This window comes from Eublepharis macularius, chromosome 15 (assembly GCF_028583425.1).
Source record: "Eublepharis macularius isolate TG4126 chromosome 15, MPM_Emac_v1.0, whole genome shotgun sequence".
Classification (NCBI taxonomy): Eukaryota; Metazoa; Chordata; class Lepidosauria; order Squamata; family Eublepharidae; genus Eublepharis; species Eublepharis macularius.
In genome coordinates this window covers 55,369,691-55,397,241 of record NC_072804.1, presented here as the reverse complement: position 1 = coordinate 55,397,241, position 27,551 = coordinate 55,369,691, and the positions used below count along the sequence as shown (strand labels likewise).

The window sequence follows — 27,551 nt, the reverse complement described above, 5'->3', positions numbered from 1 at the left end:
ACCCCCACAACAAAACACCCTGTAAGGCAGGTGGGGCTGAGAGAGCTCCAGAGAGCCGTGACTAGCCCAAGGTCACCCAGCTGCCTTCAAGGGGAGGAGTGGGGACTCAAACTCCAGATTAGAGTCCCGCGCTCTTAACCACTACACCAGACTGGCTCTCAAAAGGTTTTGGTCCCTCGAAGCTTGAGTACCTTGTGCCTGGTCCTGATATAAAGGAATTAGGTGATGATTGTTTTTGGAATCCCTCCCCACGCCCACCCCACGCATCACCATTCTGGTTCTAAGTGGTAAAACAGCCCCAAATTGCCTAGAGAATGCTGCAGGGCTCTCCCTCCACTAGGGGGCGCTGAGATCATGAATGAAAAGGGAAGGCTCGTCCTGGGAAAGATGCAATGAATGAAGTGTGGGTGGGACACCTTCCTCGTGAATGGGGAGAAGGCAGGGCAACGTCATTATGAATGGCAGGGAGGTGGCATTTGCTGCCCGCGAGCAGGAAGAGAGAAAGAGCCAACAAGGGGAAGGTGAGAATGTCTCCACTGAAAACATTACCTGGGTCAATCTCCTCGGCTCTCCGGGCCTAAATTGGATGGAAATAAAGCCATGAACATGGGGTATTTCAAATTCATACTGGAAAAGCTGCGACCCTTGGCAGAATTGGGAGGGGGGGGAGCAGACACTTCAAAGTCCACCCATCCCACAAAAAAATTCATCTCCAGGATTCTCTAGGTATTGCAAAAATAGCAAGGTTTGTGACTTGGTGCTTTGCCCAATGATTTCACTAAGATTTGGAGAATTTTAAAGAGGAAACTATTTTATTCCAAGAAGAAAAGGGGTACAGAGTTTCAAGCAGGTAAAAGCACCCTGAGCCCTCCCTAAAATGGCGGGGAGGATCTTTTATACCCCTTGTTTTTTTCTGAGACAAAACCCACCTTCTTGGTGAGGCAAAAGGCCTCTTCTTTCAGCCCTAAGTGAAACTTTCCCAACTTATCTAGCTGGTTTCATCCAGCACTTGTTTACTGCTTCTGGCCTTGCTGGCTAAGCTATTTCTCTGCTGTACAGTGACACTCAAGGCCAGGCAAAAGCCGCTTTGTATCTCAAGCTAGCAAGAAAAATGGCTGTGCTTTTGCTCACATGAGTTCTCAAGAGGCTGATTTCCTCTCCCCCATGTTTCCCTCCGTCATGTGACTCTTAGCTGCTCTTCACATTCGGTACCGCTAAAGGCATGCTCCGTCTTGTTTTCTCCCCTTTCTGGTTAATTTATGAATTCATTTTTCTCTATGCCTGGGGAGTCTATCGAGAATGTAAAAGCCCCTACCTTGTCTGTGGGAGCCTGGTTTTGCTGCTTTGGTGCCTGGCATGGGCAGGGGGTGGCGTGAAATTTACTACTAGTAACTGAATGCATTTGTTTGGCTCACAGGTCATCATGAGCAAATATACAGTGTCCAGTATGCACAGGGCAGAATGTCAAGATCCAGCCCAGGCGTTGATCATCCAGACACCACAAATGCATAAAATAATGTTTTCAATCTGCCCTACAAGGCAAAAGGACTGCTGCTGAGTAAGAGGCATTCAAGAGTGTGTTGGCTAGACAAGGAAATAAATCCAGGAAGGAAGTGTTTCAGAGACCTTTATGAATACAGTAATTTGACAAACCATAAGTTGTTATTGATGATTACACTGATGCTGCTAAATTTTACTTTATTTTTGTTATATGCAGGGCTCATTTCGAGGGGGAACGCGCAGGAACGCAGTTCCAGCAGTTCCTCAAAGAGGTCACATGTCAGGTGGCCTCGCCCACCTTACTCTCGGCCATTTTGGGCCCGTTTCAGCCTGGATTGGGGCCAAAACGGCCCAGATCGGGCATCTGACAGGTGGTGGATCACTCTCCCACTCAGCAGCAGCCCAATCCTGATTGTTTTGGGCCCCTTTTTGGCCATTTTCAGCCCCTTTTTGCCATTTTGGGCCCAATTTCGGCCCTGAATGGCCTCAGGACCCATCTTCAGTGACTCTTCTTCCAACCAGAGCCAGTGAGGTTGAAGGAAGGTTGGCTTCATGCCACTATTTTCCTATTACAAAAAACGGCTTGGAAGTTGTATCGAAGATCCCTTAACGGTTGTTTGACTTAAGGACTCCAGGGGGGCCCAGTTCCTCCTGGTGGGTGACCAGCTCAGGATATGGTAGTCAAGCTGCTGGGGGCAGCTCCTATAGCTCAGCCTCTGTCCTCTAAACCTGGATTCCTGAGTGTCCCACACTTGTCAAAGTATTGTTGCATTCTCAGGGAGCTTCAACTGGTTGTAAGCAGGGAGACCAGTCAACTGAACTGCAAATTTGGGGGTGGGGGGGTGAGTAAGGAAAATGTATTTAAAGTCATTCCGCTCCCCCCAAAGTGAGGTACACAGATCCTCAAAACGCACATTACACGAACCATAATGACATTCAAAATAATTAAACAAACCACAGTAAAATTTTCCCATGTTCCGTCGCGAACCTGACCCACTCGTGTCTCGAACTGGCGGCTCTTGATTTCTCAAAGAGTTCCCAGCCACGCCGACGGCAGCTATGCATCCATCGACCACGAGGGGGAACTAGAGCAACGCCTCTACCGTGCCGACTCTTCATTACGTCACTACGGAAAAGCTCCCGCTCGCCTCCTTGATGATCGACACCTGACAGCCCATCGGCAAAGGCGGGCTTCAACAGCTGGCCAATCGTGACTTTCTGTCTCGCTTTCCTCTCCCAATGAGAAAGAGGACGGGGGACAAAAGGGAAGGAGGGGCCGCCACTAGGGGCGGGCCCTTGGCGTTGACGGCCGGCTGGTGCGGCGTTCGGTGCGGCGGGGCAGCTGACTGACGCGCTGGCGATCCAATGGCAGCGTGGGAGCCGTTGCGCTGGGGGCCAATGGGAGAAGCGGAAAGGTGGGAGCCGGTCGGCAGAGGCGGCAGTTGAGGTGAGGCGGCGCGCAGGTGAGCGGCGGTTGGGGCGCCCCCTCCCTTAATTCTAACCAATTATAATTATGAATTATAATTATAGCCCCCCATTTTGCGTTTTCAGGCCTGCCCAGCCTTCATTCTCCAGAAAACGCCCCCTCCCAACTTTGGAGGTTGAGGTTGCTAACCTCCAGGTGGGGGCTGAAGATCTCCCGGAATTGCCACTAACCTCCAGGCCACAGAGATCAGTTATCCTGGAGGAAGTGGCAACTTTGGAGGGGAGACTCTGCTAGACCCACTCCCCAAACTCTGCTCCCCCAGGCTGCACCCCAAACCCCCAGGAATGTTCCAACCTGGAGCTGGCAACCCTACGCGTTAATACTAGTGAGAGAGCCCCCCCCCAATACCCAGTTTCTATCTCCCCCTTATTTGGTTGTTCCAAGACAAGGTTCTGTATGGATTCGGTTCTTCTGGAATTTTTGCATTCACCAAAAAAGCCGTACCACTCCCCGCCCCCACACACTTCAGTCCCGTTGGACTAGGATCTGAGAGTCCCAGGTTCGAGTCCCCTCTCTGCCACAGAAGCTGGCCAGGTGACCATGGACCAGTCACATACTCTCAGCCAAGACTACTCCACAGAGCTGTTGTAGGGGTACAATGGAGGAAGGGGCGTAGTGGCCAGACTGAGGGACTGGGATCTGGGAGGCCTCGGTTCGATTTCCCCCCCCCTCTGGCATGGAAGCTCACTGTCCAGCCACACACTCTCAGCCTAACCCACCTAACAGGGTTGTCGTGAGGATAAGCCGGAGGAGAGGAGAACAATGTAAGCTGCTTTGGGTCCCTGTTGGGAGGGGAGCAGCAGATAAACAAAGTTAAATAAATAATGTGCCTTCCCTAATTCTAACCACCACTACCCCCGCCTGATGGCTGTGCTCCTAATAGTAGCTGCCGCTGGAATTATTTCCATGTAATCCTTTGTTGCAATTTTGTTCTCTGCCACCTCACCCTTCCGCTCACACATACTAATGCCATATTAATTCACACCTTCCCCCAAACGGTTGGTTCTTCAGCTTCTTGAAGCGGGATCTGCCTCTGAACTTTACTGTTTGGGACCTGCTTGCAGCCCCTCTGCCCTGCTTTTCATCCTCCCCAATGTAAAACGCAAGATTCTTCACACTGTCCAAGTTTATGGATCCAGAGGAGTTAGCCGTGTTAAGTCTGTAGTTGCAAAAAAATAAAGAGTCCACTAGCACCTTTAAGACTAACCAACTTTATTGTAGCATAAGCTTTCGAGAACCACAGCTCTTTTTGTCAGATGCAACCGTCAGGTTGCATCTGACAAAGAGAGCTGTGGTTCTCGAAAGCTTATGCTACAATAAAGTTGCATCTGACGAAGAGAGCTGTGGTTCTCGAAAGCTTATGCTACAATAAAGTTGGTTAGTCTTAAAGGTGTTACTGGACTCTTTACTACTGTCCAAGTTTGCGTTTCATGTTTTATTATTTGAAGGTGTAAAGTTTTGCTGAGCCAAGAGCCTGTCTTGCTTGGCCATTTCACACCTTATACTGAAACAAAACCAGTTCTGTTCCTTTGTCCTGAACCTGGCCCCACCTCCCACCTGTATGAGAGTTGCCACCCACTTTTCAGTCCTGATCCACAATTTGAGAACTGTTGCCTTACCTGTATACCTCTTGCTTACTCCCTCAATATAATCTCCCCACATCTCTCCAATATTTACTCCCTAAAGCTACAACATCTTGAATGTTTCCATAGAACCCCCTCATTGCATTCACCCCACCCAACTGGTTTTTCCTCTTATGTCTTCCGTACGTTGTACCTTCCAGCATTTCACAAAGCAAAACGGGGGAGGCTCCTCTTAACTACCCACACCCCAATCCTCATTCCAGTGGGCGCTGCCCAAGAACAGCCCCTCCTGCCCCAATTAAAACTCGATTTTCCCCTGTGCTTTTCAGCCAGCTTTCTACAAGCCAAAAAAGTGTTTGTTCCATGATTGAAAAGTAGATGAGAAATACACCAGTTGCTTTGCTTTTCCCTCTTAACTGTTTAGTTTGCAGAATTACATCTAACATCGCACCACCCCACTCTGTAGAGTCACGCAGTTGAGAACATGGCATGCCAAAGCTGTGAGTGGGTAGACTACATACCGATATATATGGGATGAGTAGCTCCAGTGAGCGAGCCAATCTGCACGCTATAGGAAGAAGTAATGAAAGCAAGCCCACACAGGTTTCCTTCCACCCTAGCAGAAAACTCCTCTGTGTCTCAAATTATAACAGTCATTTGGGCTCTGAGCTGAGACTACCCTATTGCCCATAGCAGGTTTGAATGGATGTCTGCATTGTTGGTAGTTTAGGTGGGCAGCCGTGTTGGTCTGCAGTAGAACAGCAGGATTTTCATCCAGTGGCACCTTAGAGACCAACAAGATTTTCAGAGTGTACGCTTTCAAGAGTCTCTTCTTCAGACACCAAGGGAGCTCTGACTCTCGAAAGCTTACACCCTGGAAATCTTGTCTCTAAGGTGCCACTGGACTCCAATCCTTAAGAAGTTGGCAACCCTAGCCTCAACGGCTTCTGAGGCTTAGGGGAATCAAGGTGAACTCACTCGGAAGAAAGACATTGAATCAGGAGATTGGGCTTAAAAGCTAGGGATTCGTGTCTGAAGAAGGGAGCACTGACTCTCGAAAGCTTACACTCTGGAATTCTTGTTGGTCTCTAAGTTGCCACTGGACTCTGATCCTGCTGCCCCGCTGCTGTTTCTTGCCATTCTGCTTAGCTTCCCTGCTCTCTTGTTGCCTGTGCAGAAAACTTCGAGTAAACCACTGGGGACGGGAAGGCGGTGAACCTCCTCTCCTGCTAGGCAGGCCGAGAGCTCGTCAGGGCTGCCATGGCCAAGCTGCAAGGGCTGCAAGCGGACTACGTCTTTCGGGGCGTGGAGCATGTCGTGCGGATGACGGTGGAGGGGAACCTTCTGGAGGTGGAAGTGGAGGACCGCCTGACCACGGACCAGTGGCGAGGAGAGTTTGATGCTGCTTGTGAGTCGCAGAGGGTCGATGGTGGGGAAGTGGGAGGGCCGAGGAGCCCCCCAGTGCAGGGCCAGGGGCAAAGGGGCATTGTTGAGCATCCAGTACCTGTGCTGCATGCCGCACTCTGCTCAGATCTTCTGGGGGCTGGGACACAGCAGCGCGTGGCAAGCGGCAGCTAGCCCGGTGCCTTCTCAGACTGTTGGGCATCACGTTTTTATTCACCCAGACTTTTGTCTGAGTTTCTTTCTACATTTTAGTTATTTCCCCACTTGGCTCTTTAAAGTTACCATCTACCAGGGCTTTTTTCCAGCTGGAACGCGGTGGAATGGAGTTCCGGCACGTCTTGAAAATGGTCACATGGCCGATGGCCCTGCCCCCTGATCTCCAGACAGAGGGGAGTTTAGATTGCACTCCCAGGGTCATTTAAACTTTAAAAAACTCCCCCCTTGTTCCAGCTGACCCAAAGTGACATCATTGTACGGTTCTGATTTCCACCACTGAGTTCCACCACCTCTTTTCCCAGAAAAAAAGTCCTGCCATCTACTTTACAGCCTGTATATTGTTTTTAAGGGGTTTTTTTATGGCTGGCCTGGTTTTTTTTTCCTGGCCTTGACTATACTTTGATCTTTTGATTCCTTGTATGTAATTTTTTTCTTCTTTTACACTGATTGTTTTTGTCCCTGCAGGTCTGGGCCTTTTTTGTTTAATGATGTGGTTTCCAGCTGGTGGCTTTAAGTATTGATCAGTTATTTTTTTCATGATTATGTTTCGTTTCAACACTAATGGGAATTGACTCCAGGGAGTTTTTTTTCGTGGAGACATAGGGGAAGAAAACCCCTGAGTAAATAAATGGGCCAATGCTACCTCCTGTTCCTTCTGGCTTTGGGGCCTGAGACGGACGTGCCTTCCTGGAGACCTTTTGTAGGCTGATCTCCTTGTAAAGGGGGATGGGGTCTCTTTCTCTCTGTCACATGAGAAGGAAGTCTTCAAGTGGCATTATCTCAGAAGCTCCATCTTCTTGAGCCAGGAATCCCAAGTGTGGTCAGTTCTTGTTTGTTTTTGATCCTTTCTAGTCATTGAAGACCTAACACACAAGACGGGGAATTTCAAGCAGTTTGGGATCTTTTGCAGCATGCTGGAGTCGGCCCTTACGCAGGTAAGGTTTCATGTGGCTCAGCGAGAGCTGCACCAGTAGATATCTCAAGGATTGGGGGCATGGGCAAATGGAAAAACCTCCGCTCGCATGAACCGGGCCTGCCTTTTGCTCTAGTAATTATCTGCCCAAGACCAGAGAAGAGCTCTGTGAGCATCCCTGCATGGACACAGACTGATCTTCTGGCTGAGGGTCTGTGGACTGAATGCCAGCCTCCCAAGAGGAAATATTCTTCCATCTGAGAAGCGGCCCATCTTCCTGAACCAGGCTTGATTTCAGCATGACGCAAGTCAAGGCTAAAGCGCTTTCTCCGGCCTCCTGCACAAGTTTCAGCAAGATGCCGTGCTTTTGCATTAAGCCCCACAGGAGAGTGCTTTTGCTTTGGCCAGCACCATGCTGAAAAGAGGCCTTTCGGTTGGGACGATGGAGGAGTTGCCGGAAAGCTGCAGACACATCCCAAATCCTCTTGGGATCTGTGAGTGTTCTCTGTAAAGTGGCATTCAACCAGTTCTTGGTTGGAGATGGGAAGAAGTCCTCCCCGTGCCACTGCCCCAGGATTCTTTTCCGCCCTTGAATGTCCTCTGTCTGTTCCGCGGGGCAGGGGGAAATCTTCCTGTCCCTCAGGGTGGTAGCGCATCCTTTGGCTCAGGGAACGTCTGCCACAATTCCTTACTGGTGATCGAAAGCACCGCCAAGTCATAGCTGACTTATGGCGACCCCTGCTGGGGTTTTCATGGCAAGAGACTAACAGAAGTGGATTGCCATTGCCTGCCTCTGCATAGCGACCCTGGTCTTCCTTGGAGGTCTCCCATCCAATTACTAACCAAAGCCGAACCTGCTTAGCTTCCGAGCTCTGACGAGATCGGGCTTGCCTGGACTGCCTCTTGCGAACTACCTGGCATTTTCCTCATCTTCATTTCTGAGTAGCTTCGGTGAATTTGGTGCTGCCGAATAACACCCCCGCTCTTGCTTCCATCATTTGTTGGGGGATAAATAGGAAAGAGGTTCAAGAACCTTTGATATGGCCAGGGTTATTGGCTGTCTGTCACATTGTTTGCGCCACCACGTTGCCTTTGGCTGTGTAAACAGATTGCTGAAGTAAACGGAACGTCCGTGTTCGGAGGCATTGTACCTCGGAAGACCAGATGCTGCAACGAACAACAGCTGGTCCCTCTTCTGGGCTTCCCTGAGGCTGGCCGATAATGGCAACCGGATGTCTAGTTAGAGGGACTTGTTGTCTCATCCAGCAGGGGCCCTGTTACCTCAAGGATGCTCAGTCTTGGATGAACAGGGTTGTGTCAATGGCTCCTGATGTGCTACTGTGTCCCCCCTCCCCTATAGAGCAGTGAGTCAGTCACCTTGGACCTCCTCACCTACACCGACTTGGAGGCGCTGCGGAGCAGGAAGATCGGGATGGGCCCGAGGCACACGTCTGCCACCAAAAGTTCCCCGCTGAGCTCCAAGCGCTACCTGATACTGATCTACTCCGTGGAATTTGACAGGTGTGTGCAAAGGGTAAATCCTGCTTGAGGGGGCCGGGAGAAGGATGGCGCAAGAGGGGGCACTGAACATGGGGTGAGGTAAGCAGGTATAGGAAAAGAATGGCAGGACGCTGGAATCCCTTTCCAAGGTCATTGTATGGGCTGGGTTCAGCCCGTGTTGCTCAGAGAGGCAGAAACCCCTCCGGAGTTGCTGACCAACCTGAGGTAGTGGCTGGTTGGGAGAGGGGAAACCCATCTGCTGAGCTGAAACGCTTATTCCCATTTGTGGGCAAGACTGTAGAGAGACAGCCCAGGGAAAAACATAGTCGTGTGGCCCCCCTTGTCCCCTTCACCAAACGCTGTCAATAGAAACATTATGTGTCTAAGTGGATGAAATACGGACGTGAATCCTTTTGAATTGTATAGTGTGTAGTGTTTAATGGTGGTTGATGCATCACAAATCACAAACACCAACTCACCAGATGGGAACATGGGCTTCCTATTTCATGCTCTAAAGGTCAAAGGGAAGAGAGCGGATAGGGTTTGCCCGCTGACCTTAGGCCAGTATGTTGGTGGTTCCCCGGCTGTGTAAATTTCTGGGGCAGACCTGCCTCCTCTCCTCCACGATGTTCGAAGTGGGCTGTGACGTGTGGCTGTGTTTTGTGGCCTCCTGGCAGGATTCACTACCCTCTGCCGCTACCCTACGTGGGGAAGCCGGACCCCGTCGTCCTGCAGAAGGTGATCCGAGAGCTGAAGGAGGAGCTGGCCGTGCTGAAGGCGAAGCCAGGCAAGGACTTCCGAGATGTTGAGATCCGCCGTCTCCGGGACGAGTGAGTGGGGTGTATGGGGAGTGTTGTTCCTTACTTTGAGCGGCTGCGTGTGAACACGTCTAGCATCCCGGAGAGGGATCCCCGGCTCTCTGCTGGAGATGTACCTTCAGGGTGGTGCCTCTTCTGGTCATTTAGGATATGGGGTGGTTGTGGGAGAGAGACTGGCATCTGTCTACACATCCCTGTTTAGTCCTCACAACAGCCCTGTGGGGTAGATTAGGCTCAAGGAGAGTGACTGGCACAAGGTCACACAGTGAGTGAGGATTTGAACTCAGTACTCTAACCACTCCACTGCACACCACCAGTAGCTTTGGGAAGGATGTGGTATCTAGTGGGTAGATCACAGACCCGTAAGCACCTCTCGTAGGGGCCACGTTCTAAGGCTGGTTTCCTTCCATGCCACTGTGGGCCTTTTCCCTGTTCACCTGTCTGGTGCCTATCTGTCAAGCTAGCTGACTTGCAAAGAGATTGACTAACCCCGTCAAATATATCACATTTAGTGCTGAAGAAGACCCCAAGAGGTCAGAACACCCGTTAGCAAAAGCAGCAGGACCTAAAACCAGGAGGAGTCAGTAACACTCAACGCATTTGGCTGGAAATGCTTGGAAACCGGAGGGTCTTGGCTTGCGGGTTTGCTGAGCAAGCGGCCTTAGGCCAAGTCAAACCGTTGGTCTCTCCAGCTCAGAACGGTCTCCCGGAGAATGGGAGCGGCTCTCCGTGCTTTGGGGCAGAGAAAGGACTTTGCTGACACCAGAATTCCTCTACCCTTTAAGGGGAAAGAGGCCAGTAGCACCTTTAAGACTAACCAACTTTATTGGAGCATAAGCTTTAGAGAACCACAGCTCTCTTCGTCAGATGCATTTGACGAAGAGAGCTGTGGTTCCCGAAAGCTTATGCTCCAGTAAAGTTGGTTAGTCTTAAAGGTGCTGCTGGACTCTTTGCTATTTTGGAACTGCAGACTAACACGGCTGACTCCTCTGGGTCCTTTAAGGGGAGATGCGCAGGATTCGACCCCGGGCCTCCCGTGTGGCAAGCGGGTTGCTCTCCCTTTTGAAGCCGCCTCCTTCCCGCTCCCTGAACCCCTCCTGCCTCTGCCCCAGCAGGCTGCAGCAGGTCCTGGAGGAGAAGCAGGCGGTGGAGACGGCCCTGCTGGCCCTGCAGGAGGAGCTGAAGCTGGCCAGCAAGAGCAGCGCCCTCAAGGAAGCGAAGATCCTCAAGAAAGTGGTGCAGAGCCTGGAGGAGGAGCTGGCCAAGGAGAGGGCCAAGCACCAGCGGGCAGCCAACAAGCGGCTGCAGGAGAGCCGGCAGCTGGCCGACGAGGTGGGCCGGTCGATCGGTGGGACCCTCCCCCTTGCCCTGTGAGAGGCTGCAAGGGTTGGAGGGGGGGATGTTCGCGAGGCGTGGCCAGTGCTATGCCTGGGGGAAAATGCAGTGCCCTAAAAATCCAAACTCCAGCTGGGAAGATCCGAATTCTGCTGCCCGCATGTGCTTACATTATGCAAATATCCAGGAATTTTGCATGCGCTTGGGGAGGCCCCGGAGTTTTGCTTCTCTCTTTGAAATACCCGTCTCTCGCTGGTGGAATCTGACTGTCCTTTGAAAGTGTTCGGTGAACCACCCAGAGCTCTTCCTCTGTCTCTCTGCTCCAGCTGGCCGAGCTGAAAGCGACCGAGAGGGGCCTCCGGATCCGGGTGAAGAGCCTGACCACGGAGCTGGCATTATACAAGAAGGGGTGAGGGAAGGCCTCAGGCCGATCACGTGGTTTGTTATTAGGAGCAGGCCCTTGCACCCGATCCCGTGCTCTGCCATGGGCCGTGCATACACTGAGCGTTGTCCCTTGAGCTCTGTGTGTTTCCTTCCCCCTTCCCTTCCCAGGCGCTTCACCCCTACCGCACCGTCTCCCCAGAATCATTTCACCCGCCCCAGCCTGAACCGAACCAGCAACGCCGCCAAGAGGAAAGAGGATCGCCGGTCCACCTCGGGGGAACGGTCAAACTCTCGGGAGCACAGTGGGGCCTGGGTGCCCAGCCGACACCGGTCCACATCCAGGGAGGGGCGCAGCGGGAGCCAGGGCCGGCTCACACGGCAGTCCCCGTCCCCTACAGGTGAGAAGTGGGTGGCTCTCACCGTCTGGTATCCCCTTCATTGGCCGGAGCACCAGATTGGCTGGTCTGGTCCCAAGTCTGAACTTAAATATGGGGAGAACTCCACATTGTTACAGTCTGCCAGCACACCTCCTATCAACGGATACCCCAACAATCCAAACTCTATGCCAATAAAAGCCAAATTTTACAACGGAACAAACGTATAGAGACATACGTATAGAAACGTATAGAGACCTTGCATAATTTGCTTCTGTTTTATACGGGGGGCAAGAAAGCCACGCGAAGCCCTAAATGCCAGTGCTGCCTATCTAGTCAGGCACCCCCCTGTGTTTCTAAGGGAGCAAGCCATTCTGAAAATCGGCCTCTCTCCACTCCCCTAGGCTCCCGGGGACCACGCTTCGACCCCACGGCTTATGTGAAGGCCAGGGAACGCAAGCAGAAGGAAGCAGAGCAAAACAAGTGAGTGGCTTTTCTCTGGAGAGGGCTTTCTTGCTTCTCCCCTCTCCTCATGTCTGACCTGTCTTGCTAACTGTCCTCTCCGCTTCAGCAAGCGATACCTCCGTCGAGGGATGGGCGACACCCCACCAAGTGGCTGGCGCCACACTCAGTCCAGAGGGCTGGCAGCGTTCAGCACAGCTGGGAAGTCCCGTGGCAGGAGTTCTTCAGGTAGGGCGTTGTTGAGATACAGGCTGCCTCAGAGATGAAGGGGACAATTTCTGCAACTGAGCAAAGCTACATGTAAGCTCCCCTAGTCGGGTCTTGTGGCACCATTTATGTGTCCTACAGAGTCCGTGGCACATGGTGGGCACACATTATTTCTGTCTTGGTGCTCGTTCGCTTCTGTGATTCCTTTCCAGCTCGCTTGCTAATCACTAGAAAAGTTTTATCTTCCTTTTTAAGTTCGCCCTTCTCTCTCCAAGCCCCCTTGCCCCTCTGGTCTGGCGTTTTCAGCTCGTGAGCCTGCAAGCCAGGGACCTGTCTGGCCTATTCCTTTGCAGAACTAAACATGTTTTAGATTTTATAACGAGCACCCGGGACATGAAAGACAAAGAAGTAAAAGCGAGGGTTGAGCTGTCTTTTGGCCAACTGCTGTCAGTTTTGGAAGAGTTAACTTTTTGTTCTGTTCTGTCGAATTCTCCTCCCCACAACCCCCCCGATACAGAATTACTTGCAAAATTTGCCTTTCTAAAGAATTGGATCTGATTGCCAGGCATTTCCATCTGCTGCTCTTTTGTTTTGTGTTCCGATTTGGATGGCGAGTTCGGAAGGGGTGGGCTAGGCAGAGGGGCTTGACAAATCGCCCTCCCGCCCTCTCGTGAACAGAGGAATGTTGCACAAACAGGTCACGTTCACAGGAGAGGGAGGCGGTTCCTGCTGAGTTCCCGTCCTCATGGCAGCCCCCCTTCCCCACTTTTGCTGCCCAGCTTCGTGTTCCAGAGTCCGGTTCCAAGAGAAGGAAATCTTTGGCAGCCAGTTTTTAGCTTAAGTGCCTATTCGATGAGGATCCGTTTCTGTTTTGCCTGCTCCTTCTGCTGTGGCTGCTTCGAAGGCACGCTGGTTCAGCATTTGATGGCCTGGCCTGCGCCATCGCGCACCAAGTGCCATAGTCAGGACAAGCGTATCCTTTGGCCTCACCCCTGACTTGCTCTCTCCTGCAGTGGAAAGCTTCCGCAGCCGGCGCTCTTCTGCGAGCTCGGGGAGCGAAATGGACGATTACTCTGAACCTACCATTTCTAGGTAAGGGAAGGCTGGCCAGGGCCTCCCTTGGTCATTCTCCCTTTGCGTGTGGCTGAAATTCCCGCCTTAATTGGGTGGGGCCAACTGTCTAACGCTTATGGAGGCAGAAGTGGGGGGGGGGTGAGTCGTATGGTTAAAAATGTCCTGCCGGGGTCTTGAATGCTAGACAAGATGCTCCCCTCTTGGGGGGGGGGTGTTGGCATCTTGGTCTTTGCCCCATTGCGGGTGGGAGCAGGGCAAGAGCCGCTTCTGCTCGAGTGTAATTGCTCTGTTGTGTCTGTCCTTGTTTCTCAGGGGCCGGAAGCGAGTGGGAAGGGGCCGGAAGCCCCTGAGCAGCTCCTCGTGGAATGGATCATCTGGGGTAAGTTTATTTATTTATTTATCTTCAACTTCTATTCCGCCCTCCCTGAACTAGCAGGCTCAGGGCGGATTACATTCTGTAAAACAGCACATTAATAACAACAATATAATTTAAATTTTTGAAATTAAAACAATAATATAAAAACAGTACAATAGAAGTATTTAAAAGTACAAAGAAGGCAGCGCAGGAGTTCCCAGCTGGGGTGAGTCTTCCCCAGTCCCAGCTCACGATTGGTGCCAGAGCCGTTGTCAGGTGGCAGATCTCCAGGGTTCTGCTCTCAGGCTGTGGAGCCAGGCCTTCGTTTCAGTCGAGAGGCCCATCTAGATGCATCTCTTGCTTCTTTTGTTACGGCCTGATGTTAAATGGGAAGGCAGGGGGAAAGAACTCACCCTGCGGGCCTTTGTTCCTGCACAGCATCCCATTTAAACTAGGCTGCTACCTGGGCAGAGTAGCAGTGCCTGGCTTACGTCTGCTTTGAACAGGCAGTGGCTCAATGTAAATGTGACGTTGTGTGGGAGAAGTCCCCCAGGGTCTCCCCTCTGGCCTTGCCTGCGTCCCAAGCCAAGGAAACATCTGGCTCTTCTGCTAGGCTTTTAATGTTGGCTCACGAGGTCCCTTTTAATGCTGCTTTTGAAAATCGTGGCTTTTTGCCGTCTGGTTTTCATCCGATGTCTCTTCCCTGTTGATTTTAGTTGATGTTTTTCTTTGGCATTTGAACCGCTGCAAAAATTTGCTTTCTTAGCTGTTTCTAATTGCTTTCGTAAGGCCCTTTGAATGTTTTTTCTTCTAAAGCGGTTGATAAATTCTGCAAGTAAATAGAAATAAATGATGGACCACTGTTGTTTTCTGTGAAGGTTCCTAGAGCGGACAGTAGTCACAGGAAGCCGCTTGTGAGCACCCCGACTGCAGGAAAGCAAGCTGACAAAGGTAACCCTTCCGGGGCCTGAGATGGTGCTTTGAGCTGAGGGAGGGGCAAGCCTGCGGAGCTCATGGGATGGGGGAGCACCAGCGCAGTTAGAGTGTCAGGCTAGGAGCTGGAAGACTTGAGTTCAAACTTTTGCTCTGCCGTGGGGCTTGTGAGGTGCCCTCAGGCCAGTCACACACTCAGCCTCACCCTGGGAGGATAAGTTGAAGAAGCACTTCCTCCTTTCTGTGCTAGGCCCTGTAGCAATTTTCTGATCTAGTGAAAGCTCACCTCAAAGTGAAGAGAAGGCCCTAGCCCCAAGGGCTGCGGCTTTCCAAGCAAAGCAGGGTGATGCTGGGTGGCTTCCTTGGGGCAAGGCATTGTGGGAACAGTTCCCAGGTTGTTGATCTTTGGCATCAGTGCCACCTATCCCGGGGAGGGTGTCCTTGAGCCTGATTCCAAAGAACAGCTCGTGCCTTTGGTGCAGGACAGGCCAGTTGCTGTTGGGCCACGGCACACCCACAGCCACTTGGTACTGGGCACCATGCTGGGGCTGTCCTATGGGGTATGTGGCGGCCTCCCCACCCCGATCCCCAGCTTTTCTGGTTGTGTGTATCTTAACACGGCTGTCTCGCCCGACAGAAAATCTTTATGACGACCCCCCAGCTGACCTCTCTGAAATCGACGCTCGGCTCCAGGCCTTGCAGGAATACATGAATAAACTCGAGACGAGAACGTAGTCCCTGCAGAGGATCGAGGGTGCCTTCCAACGGCCTTCCAGCGGAGCTCAATAACATACCCACAGCTGCCGAGAACTGGCCAGAAATTGCTAAGGGCTTCCCCCGCCCCCCTCCCTCTCAACATTGGCACTGTCCCTTTTTCTACACTTGGGTGTGGGTCTGAAATACGAAGATTATTCTGGAGTGGGAATCATGGAGGTGTTAGTTTTTCCTAAATGCTTAGCTCGTACACGCACGGCATGTCTTACTGAAGCAGGTAGTCTTTCTCCCTTCTGTGCTGCCGTTTAGGACTTGCAGGTGCGGAGTCTGCAGCGCATCAGATGCAAGAGAGAGTGCAGGCCTTGGGAGCTTGACCCGCGCCATCCGCCACTGCGCCTTAAGAAAAGGGTGCGGGAGGGCTTCTCGGGCATCAGAGTGCCCTGCTAAACCCCTTTCTTCTAATTCTGCCACCCTGTCAGGTCTGATCTCAAGAAACGCCTTGAGAGCAAAGCGACAGTGTTACAGCCCTGCAGCCCTTCCTTCGAGCCCTGCCCAGCGGAAAGGCAACAACTTAGGCCGTTTTCACCCTCTTTAACATCGCGCAAAGCTCACGGAACGAGGGTGTCTTCACGGCGCGATTTCTGACGCCATCCCATCATGATTCCGTTTTCGCAGCACGACGACATCAGAAATCGCGCCGCGAGGACACCTTCGTTCCGTGAGTTTTGCGCGATGTTAAAGAGGGTGAAAACAGCCATGCTGCTCCCAGTTGTTCCCCCTGACTGTGGAGTTTCCCTGACTCTGCTTGGGCGTGGTTGGGGGCTGATTTGCTTCAGTGTGTCGGTGAAGACTGCCCTCTGGGTGCTGGGCTAGGAATCCCTGCCAAGCAGCCGCCTCAGTGGGACTCGGCAAAGCCCTTTGATGACAGAGGCACTAGCGATGATTGAAAAAGCTATTTGTTTTTCGTTTGTCAGTTTTTCTTCTCTGCTGGGGCAGGCACCCAAGACGAGCTGAGCCAGCGAAGATCTGGATTTAAATATTTGTTAAAAAACAGCCCTGTGTGCTTTCAGCCTGGCTTCTTTCGACCTGATTTCTCCGCAGGTGTTAAACGGCTGCCTGATTTGCACAGCTGGGCCTGTTTCCTGGCTTAACCAAGCCCGGCCAGATTTGCCCACTGTGCTGAGTAGCGATTAATCCTGAGCGCTTTGATAGGGTCTCTCCTCCAGCGGGGCTGGCTCATAATTTTCTGTGACCTCTTTCTAAACATTCCTGAAAGCTCTTTTCTAGCTTCTCCCCACAGAGAAGTATAGTGGTGTATGCTTGTGCGGGACTGTGTATGGTGATCCTTTTTGTAAATAAACTTTCCCCCCCCCTTAACTTACGGTCTCCATCTGTTGCAGTGACATTTCAGCGCTGTAGAGCTCCTGTTACATCAATGAGAGCGGGGTCCTTCTGTTTATTTATTTATGTTATTTATAGTCCTCATCTCTCAGACTGATTACACAGTGCGAGATTAATACAGTCAATATCAGGGACATTTCCATAAACAAAGCCATAGGATAAACAAAATACAAGTTTCTAAAGACATAGCATTAGTAAGAATCCAATACAGAGTTGAAGAAATGCTGAAACGGAGCATAAGCAATTCTAGGGCTGACATTAGGTGACATATAACTACCCGGGAGGGTCATACTTAAAGTAACAGGTAGTACATAGAAGCACATACTTAAAACAACAGGTAGGATATAAGGCAACATAGTGGTGAAGTCTATGGTCCTTAACTCATTAGTGAAGCATCTGAGACCCCCTCCCTACGATACAAAAACTTCTTTGAATAATTCTTGTTTTGCATTGTTTGTGGAAAGCCAGGAGAGTGGGGGCACTCCTGACCTCCTCAGGCAGGCTGTTCCACAGGGTAGGGACCACCACAGAGAAAACCTGTGTACGGGCTGCTCCTGATTTTGCCCATGTGCAGGGTGGCACCTGCAGGGGCACCTAGGGGCGAGACAACTCATTTGTCCCCCTGGCCCTTAATTTTAGCCTGACCAGGTGACAGTATTGGAGAGGAGCAGAAAATTTGGGGGTGGAAATCTGGAAAGGGGGTGCGTAGGTTGAAAGGACAGTGAAGCACTGCATCTCTCAAAGTGGGGAGTATGATTTTTGAAACGGGGCATGGGGCCAACCCATTCGGGAAGAACGTTGCCCTTAGTCTGCGTTTCTTCCCCTGGAGTGGCTGAAGCAATATATGACATAGTCCTTGAAAAATTATCATCACCGTAAATAGTATTTTAATATGTCTGGATAAGCATGACTCCTCACTCTGTTAAGACACCTGAACTTTTCATCAACCATCAGTTATTTGAATTTGCATTCTGTCCCAGTTGTAGGGGCTAAAGGCAATATAATTTATCATCAACCAGACCGCGTAGTGATTCTACTTGCACAGCCTAATCAACACGCACATAACAGCCAATGTAAAAAACACCAAAATATTCACCGCTGTAAAGACTGCAGCCACAGAGAGATGGGGGTGTGTGTGCAAAAGAGCACGCTTGGATCTTGGGGAGTACTCGGCGCATGGGCCTGTAGCACATCCCAGCACACTCTGCATTGCTCATGGGTTTATCAGAGGTGAGGGAGGGTTCCCCAAAGGTCGAAGATCTGCAAACTAAAATTAAGGCAGTGCAAGGGATCTTGGGACACAGCACTCTTGGGCTAGCCCAGAAATGAGACTGCTAGCCAAATACAATGAGTGCAATCTCAAATACAATGAGTGCAATCTCAAGAGCTTGGGGAGGGGCTGTGGTTCCGTGGCAGAGCACCTGCTTGCACACGGAAGGAACTAACTTCAATCTCCAGCATCGCCCATTAAGCATCAGGAAGTAAATGCTGTGAAAGGCTTCTGTCTCAAACTGGAGGGCAGCTGCCAATCTGATTAGACTGTATTGATCTTGAAGAGCTGATGGTCTGATTCAGTACAGGACAGCTTCTTGTGTTTAGTTCTGCCTCTACAAACCCAAGATTGGCCAAGAGACAGAGTGGAGTGGTGTTAAATCATGTTTCTTTTCTTCCAGGTAACTAATGGAGTAAAGAGTCCGGTATCACCTTTAAGACTAACCAACTTGATTGTAGCATAAGCTTTTGAGAACCACAGCTCTCTTCATCAGATGCAACCTTTACTCCATTAGTAACCTGGAGGGAAGGAAACATGATTTAATACCACTCCACTCTGTCTCTTAGCCAGTCTCGGGTTTGTAGAGGCAGAACTAAACACAAGAAGCTGTCTTGTACTGAATCAGTGTCAGGTTGCATCTGACGAAGAGAGCTGTGGTTCTCGAAAGCTTATGCTCCAATAAAGTTGCATCTGACGAAGAGAGCTGTGGTTCTTGAAAGCTTAAGCTACAATAAAGTTGGTTAGTCTTAAAGGTACTCCTGGACTCTACTATTTTGAACTACAGACGAACACGGCTGTCTCCTCTGTTACTAATGGAGAAGCACCAGCTTGAAATTCAGTCTGGTTCACACCTGCAGGGGGATGAGGTGGCTGAATGGCGCAGGAATTAGAGTGCTGAACTAGCAACTGAGGGACCCGGGTTCGGATTGCCCCCCTCCCAAGAAGTTCACTGGGGAGAAATAAAATGCTGAAATAATTAAATGGGAACTCGACTGCTGCCATTGAATGTTGAAAGGCCATTGCTTGGGTTAGTATTATCACAGTCTGGCTTTGGAGCATAACATGTTTGTTTGTTTTTAAATAAACCACTGCATTGCTCAGAAGCCACTCGCCTGAGTTAATGCTCCTGTAGCATAGCAGTAATGGAAATAAGCACTGAGCCACAAACCTCCTGTTCAAATCCCACTTCTGCCATCAACCAGGCAGTCGCATCCTCCACTCTCAGTCCCTGCCCTTTCTTCCATTTGCAATGTCAGAATAGTGTTGGTCTACCTTACAGGCAAGTTGTAGACATTATTGTAATAGAGGAATGGCTTGGCGCACACAAGAGGTGTTACATGTGGCTTTAATAATAATAATAATTTCGATTTATATACCACCCTTCAGGACAACTTAACGCCCACTCAGAGCGGTTTACAAAGTATGTTACTATTATCCCCACAACAACAAACACCCTGTGAGGTGGGTGGGGCTGAGAGAGCTCTGAGAGAGCTGTGGCTGGCCCAGGGTCACCCAGCTGGCTTCAAGCAGGCTTTACAGAATAAGGAGGGGGATAGGACAGGTCTATGCCCTCAGGAGCTTACAGTCTGAAGTTTTGTTGGGAGAGACCACAAGGGCTTGCATGGAAGGTAAAGCCTCTGGGAAATCTTTCTATATTTATTATTTTTTATTTTATTTATTCCACTCTCCCCGTATGTGGGTTCAGCAATATAAACATCAATGATAACATAATTTCTAAAACCAACAATGCACGTATTGCCCACTTAACCTAACTAACCCGTGGGGCAGGCTGGCCAATTATAGATGGTTACAGAAACCGGGGTGGGGGGGCATGCATTCTCCCCATAGCAGGAGGACGATACAAATATCTTAGGTGGCCCGCCCGCCTCAACCGCCATATGCATGGCGAAACATCTCTGTCTTGCAGACCTGACGGAAAGATAAACCCGAATGAGCCCGAGTTGACGCAGACGGAGTTCCAGCAGGTTGGGGCCAGGACCGAGAAAGCCCTGGCCCTGGTCGAGGTAAGACAAACCTCCTTGGAGCTGGGGATCACCAGTAAGTGTTTATCCGCTGAACGAAGCATCCTTCGGGGAACATACGGTGAGATGTGTCTGTGCACGCTGTGGCTACTTGCAGGAGATGAAAACGCTTTCTGTGCATGTTTAGAGGCACAGCACATTTCCTAGGATTGCGCCTCGGCATTCAGAGATAGGTTCCAGGACTGGGCTTTGGCTAAGATTGAGCTCTACTTTCTTTTCCTTTTTCCATGGTGCTATATAAATCACTGGCAAGGTGAGGGTTACAACAGCAGTTCCCAAGAAGTGGAGGGGAGGAGAATAAATGCAAGAAAGGCCACCCTCCGAGTCTCAGACCAAAGCCTCACAATGAAACACACCGCGACAAATTCACGTAGAGCTTCTGGTCGCTGAGCCAGCAGATGAACCCAAAAGGATGTCCCAATTGTGATGCCTCCCTCTTTGTTAAAATCATCCCACCACAGGTAAGGGCTTTGCTTGTGAGCTGTCCTGTCCCTCCCAGCTCGGGAACATCTCCCTGACACCTGTCACTCCAAACCTACCACGCTTCAGAGCGTGTCAGAGTGTGGACTGGTTTCTGGGTCCTTCATTTCGTGGGCAGCGAGGTGGGAAGAGCTGATTTTTTGAGGATCACACTTGGCGAAAGCGTAAGAGAACTTGAGGGGAGAAGAGAGGCAATCACATGCAGGCAATTTCAGGTGATCTTTGGACGGGCTTGTGGGGGGGAAGCTGGATGGGAAATAGTCTTGGGTAATCACGGACTTACAATGTGAACATAAAGATGTATTACTGGAGTTGTTATTATGCGATGTCCTGCAGCTCCCTGGATTCTCTTCCTGGCAATTGAGGAGGGGATTTCTGGGAACCAGGATGCCTGGGTTTTCCAGTTATGGGGGGGAAATTGGGGGCTGGCTGTGAATGGACTTTCAGACCTTTTCCAAAGTGCGGGAAGGGTTTCACATCTTAATTACAAGCCTTTGAGCTAGGCCAGTATTTTTAGCACCTGTATTGCCAATAATAAGAATGGGGGGGGGGTGAGAAGGTTTGCTTAATTTATTTATTTATTTGTGTATATATGTATGTCATTTATGGTCTGCCTTTCTCACTGAGACTCGAGGCGGATTACACAATGTGAGAGTAGTACAATCAGTATCAAGGACAATTTCAGAAATAACGCCGTAGGGTAAATAAATGCAAGTTTACAAAGACATAGTGTTAGCAAGAATCCAATACAGAACTGAAGAAATGCTGAAACAGAACATAAGCAATTCTAGGGCTGACACAGGAGCACAGATTTAAAGCAAAACGACAGCTTTTATTTTAAAGAACGGGAGGTTGTTTTTAGAATAGGGAAAAAAGACTTACCGAAATCAGTGCTGGTGGCCGGTGCTGCCCAAGAGTGGCAGCTCTCCCATTGCCACACACAGGATGCCCCCCTCCCCCAGCTGTATATGGCATCTTGTGGCCAGATAGTTGCCTCTGGGGAGACCAACACAAGTCCTGTCGGTTTGCCTTTAGCATCTGGCGCTCGGAGGTAGACTGCCTCTGAACAGAGAGGTTCCCTTTAGCCATCAGGGCTAATGGCACTTGAATAGCCCCTCCTTTAAAAGTCTGTGGCTGCCACATCTTGTGCTCTTGTCCTTCTGCAGGCCAGCCCGATGGAGTCCAACCACACTCCTCCAAGGAACTGGAGCCTCCCCGAGGATGCTTTTGTCGGGCTTCAGCTCCTGTTGCAGTTCAAGCCACTCTTTGTCCCTCTCTACTGCCTCCTGGTGGTGGTGGCATGCCTGGGCAACTCCTTCTTGGTGCTCTGCATCGTGGCTGACCAGAAGCTCCACAATGCCACCAACTTCTTCTTGGGCAACCTGTCGGTGGGCGACCTGCTCATGTGCTTGACCTGCGTGCCTCTGACCGTCTCCTATGCTTTTGAGCACCGAGGCTGGCTCTTCGGGCCCGTCATGTGCCACAGCGTGGTTCTCCTGCAGGCCACCACCGTCTATGTCTCCGTCCTTTCGCTCACAGCCATTGCTGTGGACCGATATGTGGTGGTGGCCTACCCGGTGCGGAGGCGCATGGCCCTGCGCTACTGTGGCCTGGTGGTGGCAGCCATCTGGATGGTGTCTCTGGCCTTGGCAGTCCCACCCGCACTTTATTCGACCTACCTGGACCTCAGCAGCACTGGCCACGAGCTCTTCATCTGTGAGGAACTCTGGGACCGAATGGAGACGCAGCGGCTAGCCTACTCATGCGCCATGCTCTTCATCAGCTACATGGTTCCTCTCTTGGCTGTCACGGTCTCATACTGCTCCATCTCGGTCCACCTCCACCGTCGGGGCATTCCTGGCTTGGCTGACCCCAACCGGGGTCAATGGAACAGGCAGAAACGCAAGATCTTTCTCCTTCTGGTGGTCTCTGTCTTGGCGTTCGCCTTTTGCTGGATGCCTCTGCAAGTCCTCAACCTTGTCCGAGACCTGGACCCCAATTTCTCCATCCTGAGCAAGAGGTACATCAACGTGGCCCAAGTCTCCTGCCACTTTGCCGCCATGACCTCAGCTTGCTACAACCCATTCATCTACGCCTCTCTCCATCGCAAGTTCAGGGCCCACCTGCGGGGCTATTTCTGCTGCAAGAAGGGCAAACGAGGCAAGACGCCCTCTTCCAAGCCAATCCGTGCCAGCTCATGCAATACCTTTGCCCATGACACAACCGCAGTGTGATGGGACTTTGCCCGTGTGTGGGTTCTCACTGGTGTAGCATAGTGGTTAAGTAGCGGGGCTGAGATGCTGCACTTGGCTGGTTTGAATCTCACAACTGTCATTAACGCAACAGGTGGCCTTGGGTCAGCCTCTACTCTCAGCCCAGCTCCCCAGCTGCATCGTGGGGACAACAATACTGACTTTGATCACCACCCTAGGTGGGCACTAATCTGTCCAGAAGAACGGTATATGAAAGGTTACTATAAATGAACTGCTGTTATTATAAACTGGCTGCACCATGCTGCTTTGCTTGTTTAAAAAAGATGTGAGCATCCTCCAGGGAACTGGTTTTGCCTCGCCTGTCATGTTTCAAGCAAGTTTAAGAAGGAAACAAAGAGTGCATGGGGGTCAGGAGTGGGGGCGAGAAGGCTGAGCCGGCATGTTACAGCCCCAACAACAGAATCGGGAGTTCAAGACTGGCCCTGTGCCATGGCAAGAGATTCCTGTCGTGGCTGGCAAAAGCTTCTGCCACATGGTTGCCCATAATTAGCTACAACAAAAAGAGGGACCCCACCGCAACCTGCTAACTGATCACAGGACCAAACCCATATCATTGTCAATTGGTATTATTACATTCATTGCTCAAATTATTCAGCAAACAAAAAAGTGCATTTTTTTATGGATTCGATGCAGAGGAGTTAGCTGTGTTAGTCTAGTTGTAAAATAGTAAGGAGTCCAGTAGCACCTTTAAGACTAATTTTATTGTAGTATAAGCTTTCGAGACCCACAGCTCTCTTTGTCAAATGCATCATCAGCTTTCACAAACCACAGCTCTCTTCATCAGATGCATCATCAGCTTTCAAGAACCACAGCTGTCTTCATCAGATGCATCATCAGCTTTTGAGAACCACAGCTCTCTTCGTCAGGTGCACAAAGAGAGCTGTGCTTCTCAAAATCCGACAATGCACCTGACGAAGAGAGCTGTGGTTCTCGAAAGCTTACGCTACAATAAAGTTGATTAGTCTTAAAGGTGCTACTGGACTCTTTACTATTTAGTATGGATTGTAACTAATGCTTGGATGTTTTTTGGATTCATTTCTGGTTCATATGTATTGACGCTTTGCACTGAGATTTACATTTGTTGAGTGTTTACTGCTGTCAACCACTTGATGCATACATATTAATCATTTGTTTGCTGAATAATTTGAGCAATGAATGTAATAATACCAGTTGACAATGATACGGTTTTGATCTTGTGATCAATTAGTCGGTTGCGGTGGGTTCCCTTTTTTTGTTGTGCCTGGTTGCCCGTAGCAGACCAAGGAATGGGACTTCTGGCTTTTCCAAATCCATTCCTGCTCAGACCTGCGGCTACTAAATGAAACGGGGAGCAGACTCGGTCTTTGTAGCTGCCCCAAAGACTAAAATATTTTGTTTGACAATCTCGGCCGTGTATGTTTGACAGATGGCTGAAACAGGAGGGACGTCAGCAAGCACTTTGGGGCGGCATCGCAGACTTTCTGCCTCGGTGGAACTCTTCATCATGCAGTCGAGTGATTTGCTGTGATTTGCGCTGGCGGTTTTCCTAATGAGAATGGAACCCAGGGCCCCTCTTGAGACCCTGGCTCATTTTTGCTTGCTCTCCGATCTCACCCTCCGTTTCGTCCATGCTCCCCAGACACCGCTGTCCATTCTCGACATCTCCTCCAGGAGAGACTGTCAGCTTCTCTTTGCCGAGACCATTAAATTGATGGTCGTTGTGGGGTTTCCGGGCTGTATTGCCGTGGTCTTGACATTGTAGTTCCTGACGTTTCGCCGGCAGCTGTGGCTGGCATCTTCAGAGATCTCTGTCTTTTGGTGCTACACCTCTGAAGATGCCAGCCACAGCTGCTGGCGAAACGTCAGGAACTACAATGCCAAGACCACGGCAATACAGCCCGGAAAACCCACAACGACCATCGTTCTCTGGCCGTGAAAGCCTTCGACAATACATTAAATTGATGTTTGAAACCAATGGGCTATCCTCCATTTCCCCCCTTCCCCATGTCCACAGCATTATTTATCCCACCCACCCTCTTCCAGGCGGTACTAATAACCAGACTCTAGAGAAGTTATGATCGCCTCGACCCCTCTCATGGGATTGTTCCAGAATGAAGGTTTGGTTCACACACGGAAGAAGTGGCAAAATGCACTTCAAACTGCAGGTGGTAGGTTTTAGCTCTAAGTGTATTTAAAAATCCTCTCCCTGCAGGTAGAAAAAAAGCCATGGAGAGAGAGAGGTTCTGCCCTCCTTTCTTTTCTTGCTGCACTCATTTTCTATTGGCAGGGAGTTTTTTGAACATACATAAGCAAATTACCATCCCCTTATTCTGCATGTGAGAACCAGACCTCAGTCTTTGCTGGGTCAGGGACAGAGGGGAGGCCAACGATAGGAGGGTTCTGATCTCGGAAAGGCCACGGAGAATGTCCCTTCATCATTCAGGGGGCTTTTGGTTGTTCCCAGGACCAACTGCATTAAGTTTGACCAGGATTAGAACCTTCGTTGCCTGTGAGAACTTTAGCCTGGTGTGTGAGTCAGTAGAGAGAGTTAAACAAAAGCTAGATGTAGACGGCAAGGAGGACTCAGGTGTCCAAGCTCTTTTGTGCCTCGGGAGAAGAGCTTGCTTTGATGACCAAGGAGAGCTTTTCCCCTGCTCGTTCTCTGCGTCCAGGCCTGCTCTCTGTTGCACAGCCCCAAGCAGATAAAAGGCAGGTTTCCTTCTGGCTGTTGGATCGGACAGGTAAGTAATGAGTGGCACAGGTGTTCCTTGCCTTATAGCACCCTTTTCCCTCTAGCAAACAAAGAAACCCTGGCACAATCACATGTAAAGGCAAGCTCTGGCCCATGTTGCCATCTTTCTTACTGAGTCCCTGTGCTTTGGCCCTTAACAGCAAGCATGACTGGCGGGCAAATTGCTGGCAGAAGAGAAGCTAAATAGTAAAGAGTCCAGTAGCACCTTAAAGACTAACTTTACTGTAGCATAAGCTTTCGAGAACCACGGTTCTCTTCGTCAGATGCATCAGCTTTCGAGAACCATAGCTCTCTTCATCAGGTGCATCTGACAAAGAGAACTGTGGATCTCGAAAGCTTATGCCACAGTAAAGTTAGTTAGTCTTTAAGGTGCTACTGGACTCTTTACTATTTTGCTACTACAGACTAACATGGCTAACTGCTCTGGAAGAGAAGCTGTTCTTCTTTATGCTGTGAGTTGTGCGGGCTGGAGGCACAGGAACATTTGGCTGCTTTTTCACCTGGTCAGTTGGCAATGCTTCCTGCCCTTCTGCTCATCTAAGAAATGTGTCCTCTGCTGCCTCCGAGAGAGAGAAGGGAAGAGGGAATCAGCACCCCCACTCATGACTCCTGAAAGGAAGGGGCTTGGTGGGCCAAGAGGCTGCAGGTTTTCCCCCAAACCCCAGTGGGTGAACTCTCTTTCCCACTTGGCCTCCTGCAGGTCCTTTGCGACCCACAGCTCAAGAGCCAGAAGGCTGGTGTGGAGGGTTGCCCAAAGAAGAACTCTGGATCTGTCCTTGTGCCTTCCCACGGAGGACTGATTTGCAAAAACTGGCAGGTGAATCGTTTGGGTTGTGTGCCAATTAAATGCAGGTGTGTATTTTGGGATTCTGGTCAGTGCTGTAATTCAAATTGCTTTCAGAAACCTGTTGAAAAGCTGGCTGTGTCATTTCAAAACCCCTGTAGGCACAACAATGCCAACCCTCCCTCACCCCGCTATTCCTCAGAAAAAATAGTTTGGGGCGAAGTGGCTGGTCACTTCTCTAGAAACGAAGAAAAGGGTTTGTGGGTGAGATTCCGGCAAGAAGAGAAGCCCTTTGAATTGCTCCTGAGGTGTCAGGGATTGATTTCCTTGGAAATTGGTCTCTCTTTGTTCTTTCGCCCCTTGTGGGTTGGAGAGAAAGGGGCCAGCGCCAGGAAGAGCTCGTAGGACTGAGTGGAGAGGGAAAATGCCAAAGTGCAGCAATTAAGTCTGGCTACAGAACTGCTGTCGATATAGCAACCGGAGTGACAATTTTGTGTCCAGAGAAGCCAATATTTATGGCTGGGAGTGGAAGCACAAACCTGGGATGGTGTGTGTGTGTGTGTGCCCCTCTCCATTTAGAGTTGCCAGTCTCCAGGTGGTAGCTGGAGATCTCCTGGAATTACAACTGATCTCCAGGCCACAGAGATCAGTTCACCTGAAAAAAAGGACTGCTTTGGAGGGTGGACTCTATGGCATTATACCCCGCTGAGGTCCCTTCCCTCCCCAAACCCTGCACGCCACTTTCCAGGCTCCACCCTGCAAATCTCCAGGGATTTCCCAACCTGGAGCTGGCAACCCTACCATTGGCCTTTTCTAGTGAGGACAGATTGTGATTATTCAGTGATCAGAGACAGTGTCCTGTAGTGGGGCAAATAGGATGTGGGAAACCTGGGTTCATATCCTGCTCAGGTATGAAATCCATCAGGCCATTCGTTTTCTCTCAGCTTAGCCTACCTCACAAGGTGGTTGTCAAAACAAAATAGGTGAAGGGAAAACCACGCAGGCCAGCTTCTTGGAGAAAATGTGGAAGAGAAAAGCATACTGGATAGAGATTAGAGAGAGGTGTGTACTATTTATGATGGTATTATAGTATTATTTATTTACTTAAAAATCTGCCTTTTTTGCGGAGACTTGAGGCAGATTTCAGGATATGAAGCAGTGTGTTTATAAGATTTAAAAACTAGGAATAAGGGCTGGAGCAGAATTGGTGATTCTTATCATCCTTCCAGCACTGTTCAGGATAGGCAGACCGAAGGAAGCATTTCTTCAGACTCTGGAACTCTCTGCCGCAAGATAGGAGCGCATTTGC

General features: G+C 50.3%; 3 protein-coding genes across 5 annotated transcripts in view; all 3 read left to right on the top strand.

The window, feature by feature from the left end:
• The first annotated feature begins 2,867 nt into the window (after window positions 1–2,867).
• CCDC61 (coiled-coil domain containing 61) lies at window positions 2,868–16,619 on the top strand. Of its 3 annotated transcripts, none has more exons than XM_054999393.1 (14): window positions 2,868–2,947; window positions 5,747–5,977; window positions 7,042–7,124; window positions 8,463–8,623; window positions 9,280–9,432; window positions 10,533–10,752; window positions 11,082–11,164; window positions 11,308–11,537; window positions 11,918–11,996; window positions 12,085–12,203; window positions 13,196–13,274; window positions 13,569–13,635; window positions 14,490–14,562; window positions 15,182–16,619. In XM_054999393.1, exons 2-14 carry the CDS (start codon window positions 5,830–5,832, stop codon window positions 15,277–15,279), a joined length of 1,593 nt encoding a protein of 530 aa, XP_054855368.1. In that variant the 5' UTR covers window positions 2,868–2,947; window positions 5,747–5,829; the 3' UTR covers window positions 15,280–16,619. The 3 variants fall into 3 exon arrangements, with proteins under 3 accessions (XP_054855368.1, XP_054855369.1, XP_054855367.1); XM_054999394.1 differs by having other exon boundaries at window positions 2,923–2,963; window positions 10,536–10,752; XM_054999392.1 differs by having other exon boundaries at window positions 2,923–2,963.
• Window positions 16,620–21,629: 5,010 nt separating this feature from the next.
• Window positions 21,630–22,688, top strand: LOC129342997 (prolactin-releasing peptide receptor-like). The gene has a single exon (XM_054998957.1). It carries the CDS (start codon window positions 21,630–21,632, stop codon window positions 22,686–22,688), a length of 1,059 nt encoding a protein of 352 aa, XP_054854932.1.
• A 2,647-nt stretch (window positions 22,689–25,335) lies between these two features.
• The window catches only part of GIPR (gastric inhibitory polypeptide receptor), a 41,442-nt gene continuing 39,226 nt past the window's right edge, over window positions 25,336–27,551 (top strand). The window contains 2 exon segments of the mRNA XM_054998956.1: window positions 25,336–25,447; window positions 26,159–26,275. Coding sequence (XP_054854931.1) covers window positions 25,336–25,447; window positions 26,159–26,275 — 229 coding nt within the window.